Source organism: Xiphias gladius, chromosome 24 (genome assembly GCF_016859285.1).
Source record: "Xiphias gladius isolate SHS-SW01 ecotype Sanya breed wild chromosome 24, ASM1685928v1, whole genome shotgun sequence".
Classification (NCBI taxonomy): domain Eukaryota; kingdom Metazoa; phylum Chordata; class Actinopteri; order Istiophoriformes; family Xiphiidae; genus Xiphias; species Xiphias gladius.
In genome coordinates this window covers 9,607,191-9,620,318 of record NC_053423.1, presented here as the reverse complement: position 1 = coordinate 9,620,318, position 13,128 = coordinate 9,607,191, and the positions used below count along the sequence as shown (strand labels likewise).

Below are 13,128 nucleotides of genomic sequence, written 5' to 3'. Positions count from 1 at the left end.
TATAAAATGTGTGTGTGTCTTCTTGCCCTTTCCAAAATATTTTCAGGTTTCAAACTACATGATGCAGGCCTACACGAAATCCACCATCAGCTCATAATACCGCTTTTTTTTTTAGCATGCTGCTCACACACACGTTATAACATAACTGGAATTATACAATACTATATTACCCAAATACGGTTAAGGATCCTCAGCTTTTGTCAGCACTGTGTTTGATTTCATATATTGATCTTAAAAAGGCTGCATGGCACTAGGGAGAATTAGTGGCCTTTTGTTACATTGGGGGATGTAATTGGAATTTCAGCTTGAATTTCCTTGCAAGCTTGTTACAAGTAAAGGAAAAATTCAAGTTTTTAACTCATGTCATTTTTTGTTGTTGAGGTGCTCGTGAATAAGACATCAGAGGCATTTCGGTCATTAGTAAGAAGTAGTAAAATACTGTGGTGGTATTGGCAGGTCCCAGGTTTGGGAGGCCATGCATCACATACTGAAATTTGTTTACTAGGATATGGTTACAAAATGCAGAGAAATTATTCATACAGCTAGAGGAATAAACTGGCTTAGATTGTCTTCAAAACTGAATCTTAGCTTTCAAGCTTTCAGTGGGGATGGCTGGCCAAAGCAGTGGTTGTTCCTTGATGAACAGAATTAAGGATCAGCTGTCCTTTGGCCATACGACCTGCCTTGAAGAGTAATATATGGGCACAGTGTTGCTGAGATGATGCAGTGGAACAACAAGTCAGCAGAAATTGGTTAGGGGTTGTTGTAGTGTTCTGCAGACTAAGCTTGTCTGCTTTTTCGGCCCAGGCTGTGTTCTTTTCCACTTTGCTAGGAAAGAATAATGAGACAGTATGAGTTTAGCGTACTTCTTCCGTCTAGTTATCTGTCTGTTGCACAATCGAAAAACAAACACTTTACAAACACTCTCAAACTCAATATGACCCCCAAGTCAGTCAGTTGGAAAACAGAAACGTTAACACCTGTCCAACTGTACTATTACATAACAACTGCTTAATTCAGGAACTCACAGGCCCTGTTCATACCTGGCATTAACATGCATCTTGGGTGATGCGATCGAAAGGGGACATCTCTAAGTACAGGTGTAAATGCACCCAAGATGCATTGAGGATGCATTGAGATTTGATTGCTCTGAGGACATTCGGAGGTGGTCTGAGCCACATATGGCCAAATTCTTTTAGCATTGTGTATGCGAATGTGTCCTGGGCCACACTGAAAGACCACCTACTCAACTCATGTTGTCTGTGTAAGCAGTTGTACGTACTCATTTGTAAATACAAGTCATACAAATTGTGTCAGCTGGCTTTGTACACGATGTCTGAAAATTTTGAAAAGCCCATAGAAATATATTATGAGTGCGTCAAACATCTTTCGCGATTTGGTTTGCCTGGAACATGCCAAGGAATAGACACAGTCTATATTCTTTGATTTCTTCTTCTTTTTCTTCTTTTAATTTCAGATAGACTAGGCAAAGGAAGAGCATGGCTGCCTCCCACTGGTTAAAAACAACAACAACGCATTTGGTCCTTGCAAATGGAAACAATGTACGTGTTTATTTGCATATAGAGTAGGGAGGTGAGATCCGATGACAAGTGGTCATCCGAGACACATGTGGAGACACATTCTAATGCCAGGTGTGACATACTTTGAGCTGTCCACTTGTGATCTGATCACCCAAGACGCATGTTAATGCCAGGTATGAACAGGACCATAGATTACTATTTTATATATGGATTCACGACCTGTCAAGAGTGTACTCTGCCTTCCACTAAATCTGTGCTGGGATAGCCTTTATCCTTGCACAATCCTGAACAACCATTTATAAAAAAAGAATGGATGTATGACCTGAATAGTCAAAGAATTATCATACCTTTGATGGAAAAGGTCATAAGGCCACACAAAGATATAAAAGTGAATTCATATGACTAGATGCTTTATGACATTATGTTTTGAATTTCAAGATACTGGCAATTTCCAAGTTTTATTTTGACATGACTGAGGTTTGAATTTTAATTTCCCTATTTAATGATTTTTTGATGTCAGATGTCTCTTGATGTATGTACTTAATTCACTTGGGCTAATGCCGCCCCTGACTTTGACATGACGCCATCTGCTAGAAAGAAGACATCTCACTCTGTTGGATTCGTTGAAAGTAAAGGAACACTCAGTTCACTCGTGGTTGTACAGTGGTGTTAAAGGTTGGAGCTTCTTCCCTCACAAATGATCTTTGACAAATACGGGCAGTAGTGTGCAGCTTCTCAAAAATTACTGATACCAACATCTAAAATGTAGTTTTTATTAGCTAATCTGTCAGTCTGTCCATTGAGTATGCGGTATTAGTTGGAGTAATACGCAAACTTATACTACAATTTAAAACATTGATTAAATGGAGACAGACTTCTCAGTGCAGAGGTAGCTGATTTCATTTACTCTTCTACAACAAGTGTATCCTTTAGCGACTCTCATATATAATGTGGTATTCTTGAAGAGATGTGTCAGTAAGAGACCATAAATCAAAATATATAACTTATTCCTCCGCTCTTAATGACCAGGCTGCACCCATAAACACGCACAAAAAAAGAAAACGCGTTTAACTATAAGGCAAACAGCATGGCATCTAAAACACAACTAAGTTGTACCATGGGTAACCACAATGTGTTGCATTTCATTTTGTCACTGTAACCAAAGAGCATTCTCTGTGAATGTGGGTTGGCCTGGAATGACCTGCTTCAGTGGCTCTGTACAAATCACTGTAGCTCCAGAAAGCAGTTGGTCGGTATATCTCCTCCATACAATGTTATCTGTGTTCCTGACTGTGTAAGACACAGGGCCTGTCAGTGCTATGACTGTTGCAGGAACCCATTTTGGCTAGTTGTTATAGTTACATGCAAGTATATGATCACCTGGGTGGAAAATCCTTTCCTTTGCTCTTAGCCTGCATCTGCCAACCTGGGTTTGCTGTTTTAATACAACAATCTTTTTAGTTTTGGGTGGTTTCAGAAGGTCGAGGTTGGTGTGAAGCTGTCTCTTAGTGAAAAGTTCTGGAACAACTTTTTTGGTCGGATATGGGATATTTCTGTAGGACAGCACGAAGCTGTTCAGCCGCTGATGGAGGGAGCCTTGTCCTTGTGAAGCCTTCAAAACATGTTTCAAGCTCTGAAAAAATCTCTCTGCTCTAGATTGGTGATATGGAGCAGAGCAAATGTGTTGTACTCTAAGCAGATATTGCATATCTGCTTGCTGAGTGTTCCCCTCACCAATGAAACAACTGCTCCCACACTATAAGAAGAAACATCACATGCAAGTTGTATGGGCAGTGTGGGGTCAAAATGTATCAGGGCGTCAGACTCCAACAATGCTGTTTTTGTCTGAATGGATGCATTCTCACACTGATCTGTCAATTTCCAGACTCTGCCGTGGCACAGCAGCTGGTAAAGTGGTTTAAGCAGAGAATACAGGTTCAGGCTGAACCGCCCATAATAGTTGAGAAGCCCAAGATAAGGGTGTAGTTTACTCACATTTTGAGGCGCTGGTGCATTCATGATTGCCATGACCTTGGATGGGGCTTTGTGCAAGCCCTCAGAGTCAGTCACATGTCTCAAATACTCAATTGAAGGCTGGAAAAACAAATACTTGGATCTGTGGACTCTTAAGTCCATATTCTTATATTCACTGCAGTGTGGCATCCAGGTTCTTCAGATGCACTTCTTCTGTCTTCCTGATGACAGGTATGTCATCCAAATAGCATTGGACTCCAGATAATCCACTCAGTATTGTGTCCATTAGGTCCTTGTGAGTGACGATTGTGTGCAGCTCTCCCGACTTCTCATCAGCATGCATCTGGAGGTAGGCTTGGTTGAGGTGTATCTTAATGAATATTTTTCCTCCAGCCAAGCCGGTGAACTGATCATTAATGTGAGGAAGTGAATAATGGTCAGCCTCTAGCAGTGGGTTTATGGTGACTTTGAAATCGCCACGGATCCTCACTGAGTCATTCTTTGACTGGTACAATCAGAGTGGCCCAGTCACACTGGCTGACAAGTTCCAGCCCCCCACTCTTGATCAAGGACTCCAGCTCTGCTTCAACTTTCAGTCTCATTGCACATGGAACTTGTCTGGCTTTTAGGAACTTTGGTCTGCTATCAGGCTTAATGTTCAGTTTGACTGTTATTTCCCTCATGCTTCCTAGTTCCTCTTTGAACACCTCAGAATCTTTGTTCAGGGCAGTTGTCATTATTGTGTCAACGTTACATAGCATGTATTGAATTGCATGCATGAATTTCAGCCCAGTCCAGTATGATTACCTCGTGCCAAGAACGGCCTGGCAAAGATGGAAAGTTTCCTTTAAGCAAAGATGGCAAGTTTCCTTTAACCACGTACAGTGGTAGTTTAGCTGTTTGACCATTCACCTGAACTGTGACATCCATGAACCTTTTTGTTGGCACTGGCTCACCGCTGTAGGTTTGCAGGATGAGATTGGATGGTTGTAATACACTATGTACAGAATGTCTCTTTTTCAACCTTTGCTGTGGCTTTTTGTAGCAGGGTTTTGGGTTTTTTGTCAGCTCCCTTACTTTGGCAAGCACGTTCAATGTGTCCCTTTTTGCCCCATTTCTTGCACTTTAGGTCCTTAGTTCAACACTCTGCTGCAAAATGTCCTGTTTTGTCACGTCCATAACATTTGCTCTGAGCTGCCTGTTCTTCAGTGGAGACCTTGTGCCGTTTTCCATTTGTACTGACCTGATGAGCCTCCTTGGCAGCTAATGCCATGGACACACTCATTTCAGTAGCTTTCTCCAAGGTAAGTGCACTCTCTGTGAGCAGGCGTTTCTGAGCAGCTTTGCTCCTCAGCCCGCATGAGTCTATCCCTGATGGTGTAGTAGCACATCATTGAATTCACAGTGTTCTGCTAGCTTCTTTAGTGCAGCTACAAACACTGTTAAAGAATCTCCTTCTTCTTGGTTTCTTTTACGGAAGCAAAAGCACTCAGCAATTATCAAGCGCTTTGGTGAGAAGTGGGCTGCTAAGATAGCAATTATTGCTGTTGTAGCTTTTTTGGCTAAACAAGGCAGAACAACAGATTCAATGTCTTTGATCCCATTACACCTAAGAATGTTGCCACAAGCTTTTTTCTTTCAATGCTGTTTGCTTGTAAAAAAATAATCAAAATGCTCTGTGTAGGAGCTCCACTGTTCACTGTTTCAGCATAGGGGCCAATGCTCCTGACTATCCTTGTCATTTTAGCCTTGTTGTCAAATTATGGTATTGTCTGTTGCAACAGCTCTGGTTAGGTTGACTATATTCACAAGTCCCTCATTTTCACTGCCATGGTCTGTCAGTAATAAATAACATGAGAAAATAAATTCAGAGGACTCTTTTCAACAGACCAGATGCTTTCTGATGTTATGTTTTGAAGCATGTTGTTACATATTACAACATCCTTCTTTTTTACAAACTGGATCAAGAAATCAATCAAGAAAAATAAGGCATTGTTGGTGAAAATTTCAGCCCTCATTTGTTTTTGTTTTTTCTTTTTTTGTTTTTTTGACCTTTTTAAAAGCCTTACACTATTACCATTAAGTGGTATTAATGTGCAAAGTCCAGTGTTCGAACCACTTTTAATTCTTACATGGGGATGAAGCCAATGTTACTTTCTGAGTAGAAAACAGGTGGATTCCTGAATTTACCTTTAATGGTGCAGCAGCTGTGGGATGGAGTTTAATGCGATGTAGACATCTTCAAATTTTTTGTAATCTCTGACCTTCAGCAATTTAAAGACTTTATTTTTTCTTTTTCTGAAAATGCATACAGTATAAACATACAGTTTGATATGACTCTTATATGTCTGTTTTCTACTTCTTTGTTTTGAAATACATTATTATACTAACAACATGATCATCTTCTCTTTTTCTAGATATGCCACCCATGATGGAAGTGAAGGGGGAACCAGGCCCCCAAGGAAAGCCTGGACCAAGAGGCCCACCTGGGCCACCAGGACTTCCAGGAAAACCTGGACTGGGAAAGCCAGGTCTCAATGGCCAACCAGGTCCTCAGGGGCCTTCTGGCTTTCCAGGAATTGGTAAGCCTGGACTTCCCGGTCTCCCAGGAAAGATTGGGCCAAAGGGGATGCCAGGGCTTAATGGTGAGGTTGGCCCTCGTGGTGAACCAGGTCCTAGAGGTCCTCCAGGGCAGCCTGGACTCCCTGGCCCAGCTGGCCTGTCTCTGAATGGGAAACCTGGGCTTCCAGGCATCAGAGGCCCCCCTGGGGCTCGGGGAGAACCAGGAATAAAGGGTATTGCTGGCCAACCTGGTGAGCGTGGGCTTAAGGGTGAGAATGGAAATGGGAAGACAGGGCCTCCAGGTATAAGGGGTCCTCCTGGGCTGAAAGGCAGTACAGGACCACCTGGTCTTCCAGGTATAGGCAAACCAGGACCAAAAGGTTTGCCTGGACTGCCTGGTCTTAAAGGTGATCAGGGAATCCCAGGTGATCGCGGAGAACCAGGAGAGGCTGGGGCTCCAGGTCTACAAGGTCTCCCAGGGCCAGTTGGGTTAGGGAAGCCTGGGGTAGATGGACTGCCAGGAGCACCAGGTCCACTAGGACCAAAAGGTGAGCCAGGAGCAAGGGGTTCTCCCGGATTTCCTGGGACTCCTGGCTATGGAAAACCTGGTCTCAGTGGGCCAAAAGGAGAAAAGGGCCATGCTGGATTGCCTGGTCTCCCAGGGGACAAAGGAGAACCAGGAATGATGGGCTCGATTGGGGAGCCAGGTCTTGATGGACAGCCAGGAGTGTCAGGACTTCAAGGCCCAATGGGACTCCCAGGAAAACATGGAATGCCAGGACAGAAGGGAGAGCTGGGGCCCCAGGGCCCTCCAGGACTGCCTGGCCTCAGAGGTGAACAAGGCTCCAGCGGACCCCCTGGAAAATCTGGCATCCCTGGGGAAAAGGGCATCCCTGGGCTTAATGGTCCAATTGGAAAACCTGGGCCCAAGGGTGAAGCAGGGCATATTGGCCTACCTGGGAATCCAGGGCTGACGGGTGGTCCAGGGCCTAAAGGTGAGACAGGGTTTATAGGGACCCCAGGCCCCAGGGGCCAGTCAGGCATTCCTGGTCTTCAGGGACCCATGGGTCCTATGGGGCCACAGGGTGCTCCTGGCCCAAAGGGTGAAAGTGGACTTCCAGGGCCTCCAGGACTGGGTAAGTTAGGAGAGAAGGGAGCTGTTGGTCCCCAAGGTCCTCCGGGGAAATCAGGCCCTGCTGGGCTTAATGGTAACCCTGGCCCTCCTGGGCCTCCAGGGCCCCCTGGTCCTCCAGGAAATGGTCAAACAGTTGTTGCAGGGCCAACAGATTCACAGTTGGAAGGGGATGAAGTACCAGGGGACAGGAAGGGGTCTGTTTACAGTCAAGTTCCACTCTCTGCCTCTGTAGCACCAGCCTTCACGGCCATCCTCACCACACCTTTCCCTCCCTCTGGCATGCCAATCAAATTTGACAGGACTTTATACAATGGGCAAAATGCCTACAGCTCTGCTACTGGCATGTTTACTGCTCCTTTATCTGGTGTCTACTACTTTGCGTACCATATGCATGTAAAGGGAACTAGCCTGTGGGTGGCCCTGTACAAGAACAATGTACCAGCCACCTACACCTATGATGAATACAAGAAAGGCTACATGGACCAGGCATCTGGTAGTGCTGTCCTAGAGCTGAAGGAGGGTGACCAGGTATGGGTCCAGATGCCCTCGGATCAGGCAAACGGCCTCTATTCGACCGAGTACATCCACTCCTCCTTCTCAGGATTCCTGCTCTGTCCCACATAACCCTGTCCTTTCTTTCAAACATGTTCCCGTATTGGCACCTCAGAGCAACCCTAAAACCTAAAATACCTGCAGCCATAATAGAAACACAAAACCCATAAAATTCTCAACATAATTGCCATCATCTTTAAATGTCTCACCCTGAACAACATGAGCGAAAGAAAAAAAAAACTTTGTGAATGAAATGAAAAGTTTTAAAAAAAAGCAGGGGATGGAATTTCATACTGTGTTCTTTGTTTCAGTGTCCTTCAGATGTGTGTTTTGGGTTGTATTTTATGTTGGTGTTTTTTAGCTTATATTATTTTAATTATTATATTGTCATAATTTTATTGTTATTATTTGGTCCTTGTCATCATTGTTAGTGTTGTTTATTGGATTCAGACTATTAAGTGCCTTACTTTGTGCTAGTAACAGACCTTCCCATGTGACTGCACATCCTGCCCACATGCTCGGACATCGTAAGGAAGACATCATCAGACCCTGGGGGGTGATTGGTTCTTCTGGTTGCAGTCACGACCCCTTCTGTTGTTAAACCGTGAATACTGACATGAAGAGCAACAATACAACATGGAAAATAGACACAAACTATAGCAAAAGTACACATTTGGTGCTGTAATACCATTACTTTTAATTTTTCTTTTGTTTTACCTTTTTGGTAAACAATTACTACTTTAAAATTATTAATGGGATTGAATCTTTGTTTTTAGCGTGAGATGTATATTTTGACATTTAGTCGGCATAACCATCTGTTTGGTGCTTATTTCTTTGCATCTTTCTAAATTTAGTAGCTGACCATTTAAAATGATGGGTCTTTGTCTTTCTTATAGTCTACCAAACTGTCCAAAAAAATGCAATCCAAAAAAAAAAAACTATATAGGAAAATGGCCTCACAGTATTAGAAATGTTAAATTGCCCTTTATAGGAGGATCAACAACATCATGCAAGGACAATGCCTTTTTTAACTTTCAAGACGATATTAATTGAGGATGATATGTATGCATACAGTCAATGTTTACATGCCATAGAATAGATACTGAGAGCAACTACAAATGGATCGTAAGGACACAACTATAGCTGGATTGATGGCCCGTTTCCTTGTATCGATCTGATTTTTCCCGTTTGGACTGCAGATCCCATCACCGTGTCGCAGCCATCCTCTTCACATGCTCTGACAATGACATCACTGCTTTTTCTATTGGTATATTACCTATTAATAAATCAGTATCACATTAATATTCCAAGTCAGTAATCTGTACTGCCCTGCAGACAACATATTGCAAAACCTGTGAAGACGCTGTAAACGCTGCTTATAAATAAGGAGGCAAACAGATAACAAATAAAATAGATCCACTCTTCCTTCAGTACAAGTTTCTGTGTGACTCGTTGCTAGGCAAATGCGAGCAATTCTAAATCATTTGCAGTTCTGAATAACAAGACTTTCTATTACTTCGAAAACCATTGTGTTAAAAATAGCTGAATCATTATTTAGCTCAATGGAACATCTGTGGCTACAAGGACAGTATGTTTTAGAACTGAATAATGTCAAAGTATACAGCTGGAAATGAGAATCGATCTGCATTTACTCTATGAATAAGTAAAGGGATTTGACTGAGGCCCACAGGTTGTGAAAAACAGGTTGTGTAACTTTTAACAAATCCCTGCCAGATTTCTGGAGAGGTGGTGGGTTTCAAGTGAGACCTGAGTATTTACTCATTTCTGTTGGATAAGGCAGAAAAGATACACGCTGTGTTTGTGTACGCATGTGTTTGTATGTTGTCGTAGGTGTACCTTCTGTTTGTCACTGTGTCAATATGTTTGTGTGTGTTTGTGTGTGTTTTCGTGCGTGCATGTGTGTGTAGTTGTGTCACATTATCCCCCTGGCATTCAGGTCATGAACACTTCAGCAAAGATAATGATAAACTTGAATGAAGTGACAAAATGTTAGGAGAGCTTACAGTCCTGTCAATGTTCCACAAGAAATCTGACTTTAAAAGGTTTCAGCATCCTTTGGGTTATTAAGAAATTTCACACACTCTAACGGTGCCTTTGCAAAGTAAGGGAACAGGTGATGAATGTAATGGATTGATTATGGGAGACAGAAATACCTAATTTAAACAGACATAATGAGATAAGAAGATAAAATTTCTGGTTAACACTGAATGGGCTATTTTGCGTATTGTTCCAATGAATGGCATAATGGTGTGCAATAATTCTGTGTTGTACCAAGTCATGAGCAGGAAAAAGACATTCTGGGAAGTGTACGAGATCTTTATTCAGTGGATTCAGTTAAAGAAGACAGAAGATAATGAGGTTTGGGCAAAATTGTCGTGATTTAACAATGAATAGTTGGTGCTTATATTACCATGTCCGTGCCTTTACACGCCTCAGCTCAGACAGAATTCCAATCTAACTTATGCCGCCCAAACACGATCATTACACTGAAGTACAACTACCTTACACCCTGGTGGAGGAATGTCAACACACAGGAGGGCTGTGCCAAATATTGAGCTTTGTAATCAGAATGAATGTATACTGTTTGACTGATTTCCAATAGTTTCTACAATCCATGCTGTGTCACTATACATAAATGGTAACTTTTCAAGTGGCTCTAGAGAAGCAGTGCTAGGATAAGGCCTAATCAGTATTTTACATATATGTAATGCAAACAGTGCACTTGCTCTTGCCCTTTCCGTCTAATAACACGAATACACTTACAACTGCTATGTATCATTATTGTTATGTGAGTCTACAAGACAGCCTAAGGCTCGTTATGTACTGTATGTTGCCTTTTTTTGTCGCATTCTTTTTTTTGAACATATGAATGGTGATGTGAGTTACATGTGGCTAATACTCGCTGTCCTTATGTTTTCATAGACAATGTCACTTGCTTGCGGAGTTTTGCCCTGTGTGCAAATCATTTAACAAGTGTCAGTAAGATCCATGTACCGTCTCAAACACAAATCGCTTTGAAATGTTTTCTGTTTTTCTTTATAAAAACGAACAAAAAAAAGATAAAAAAAAACAGCCTTGCTTCGGTTCTTAAGGGATATTTGATTGTTTTACTTTCAGTAAATACAAACGGCCATTCCCATTTGCACATGAAATTAATGAAGATGTATTTATACATTTATGATAATTTAATAGGGATGCCAAAACCGACCACCGAAGCCTAGAACGTATAAATGGTATTTAACAGCATTGATGAGTTAAGAGCATTTACAACATGTAGTTAGCATTCTAGTGTTGTTTGTGAAGGATTATTTTTGGACTTTTATTTTCTATTTGTGTAATGTACAATGTATCAACGTATAGAACTTTTGTCATACAAGGCTATTGCGTGCACTCTGTGCAATAGAATTTGGGTATAAAATGCACTCCTTTTGATTGAAAATGTTTGTCTGCTTATACAAAATCTTCAGTACTTGATTGTATTGATACCACATCAATAAAAACTTTCTTGTATGTTGGTGTCAGGCTCCCATTTCTGTCTGCTGTATCTACACGTGGATATTAGAAAGAAAATGCAAAATCACTGGAGCAGATACGAGACCCTGGCACAAAAAGTTTTATCAGAGTGGGATTACTGGTTTTAAAAGCCACTGAGTAGTAGTAATGAGTTTTCATTTTTCTAAGTCAAGATATCTGCATGGCACATTTGGTGTAGAAATCTGTTGCAGGTAAAGGAATGGACACTAGAGGGAGATATACAGTTACAGGAAAAAGTGTTGCAGGCCTCTGATACTGTACATCTGAAACATCCTTGTCTGATCTGCTAGTAAGATCAGAGCTGCATTGATAGGCTTTTGCTTATCAGTTTGGATCACTTAGAAAACAAATATGTGTTAGTGAGTCACTTGGAATGTCAGTTCATCGCATATAGTATCGTATGAGTTGGCTTATGATGAAAACATACACTCCACGAGCACTTTATTAGGAACACTACACTAATATTCGTGGCCTCAGTTCATTGTGCCATGGATTCTACAGTTGTTGGAAACACTCCTTTGAAATTCTGGTCCATGTTGACATGATTGCATCACATTAAAACTATGGATTTGTCAGCTGCACAGTCATGCTGCCAATCTCCAGTTCTACCACATCCCAAAGGTGTTCAATGGCATTCAGATCTGGTGACTGGGAAAGCCGCCGAAGTCCATTGAACTCATTGTCATGTTCATGAAACCAGTTTGAGATGACTTTTGCTTTGTGACATGGAGCCTTATCCTGCTGGAAGTAGCCATTAGAAGATGGTAAATTGCAGCAATAACGGGATGGACATGGTCAGCAGCAGTCCTCAGATAGGCTGTGGCATTTAAACCATGATTGAATGGTATTAAGGGCCCAAAATGTGTCAAGGAAACTTCCCTTTCACCATTAAACCACCACCACCTGCCTGGACTGTTGACACAAGGCAGGTTGGGTCGATGGATTCTTGCTGCTGATGCCAAATTCTAACCCTACCATCTGCGTACTTCAGCAGAAAACCAGACACATCAGACCACGCTATGTTTTTCCAATCTTCAACTGTCCAGTTCTGGTGAGCCTATCCCCACTGCAGCCTCAGAATTCTGTTCTTGGCTGACAGGAGTGGAACCCGATGTGGTCTTCTGCTGTTGTAACTTGTCCACCTCAAGGTTCGACGAGTTGTGCATTCTGAGATGATTTTTTGCTCGCCACAGTTGTGTAGAGTGGATATCTGAGTTACTGTAGCAACAAGGCCCTTCTTTCCATAGAATTGCCACTCACTGAATGATTTTTTGTTTTTGCGACCGTTCTGAGTAAACTCTTGAGACTGTTGTGCGTGAAAATCCCAGGAGATCAGCGGTTCCAGAAATACTCAAACCAGCCCATCTGGCACCAACAATCATGCCACGGTCAAAGTCAGTGAGATCACATTTTTTTCCCTTTCTAATGTTTGATGTGAACATTAACTAAAACTCCTGCCGTGTCTCTGCATGATTCTAGGATTTTATGCACTGCCGTGCTGCAACACGATTGGCTGATTGGATAATTACGTGGATAAGCAGGTGTTCCTAATAAAGTGCTGGGTGAGTGTATAGACAATATCAATCTTTGTCTCACTTTGTGTCTTTGGTATGCCATGCTGAGAGAAGCAAGCTCAAAGACAGCTAATGCCAAATTACTCAAGGGGGACTTTTGGAACAGAGTAAAATGTTTGTCTAATTTTATCGTGCTAGCCAGTAATTTTATTTATTTATTTATTCATTTTTTGCTGTGATAGTGGTATCAAAAATAGTACAGAATCTTAACATATTTTGTAAATAAATATATGTA

General features: G+C 41.9%; 1 protein-coding gene across 1 annotated transcript in view; it reads left to right on the top strand.

The window, feature by feature from the left end:
- col8a2 (collagen, type VIII, alpha 2) overlaps nucleotides 1-11,257 on the top strand; it is a 52,584-nt gene extending 41,327 nt beyond the window's left edge. Inside the window, exon 3 of the mRNA XM_040121624.1 lies at nucleotides 5,933-11,257. Coding sequence (XP_039977558.1) covers nucleotides 5,933-7,836 — 1,904 coding nt within the window. The 3' untranslated portion in view covers nucleotides 7,837-11,257. The remainder of the gene's footprint in view (nucleotides 1-5,932) is intronic.
- Nucleotides 11,258-13,128: the final 1,871 nt, after the last annotated feature.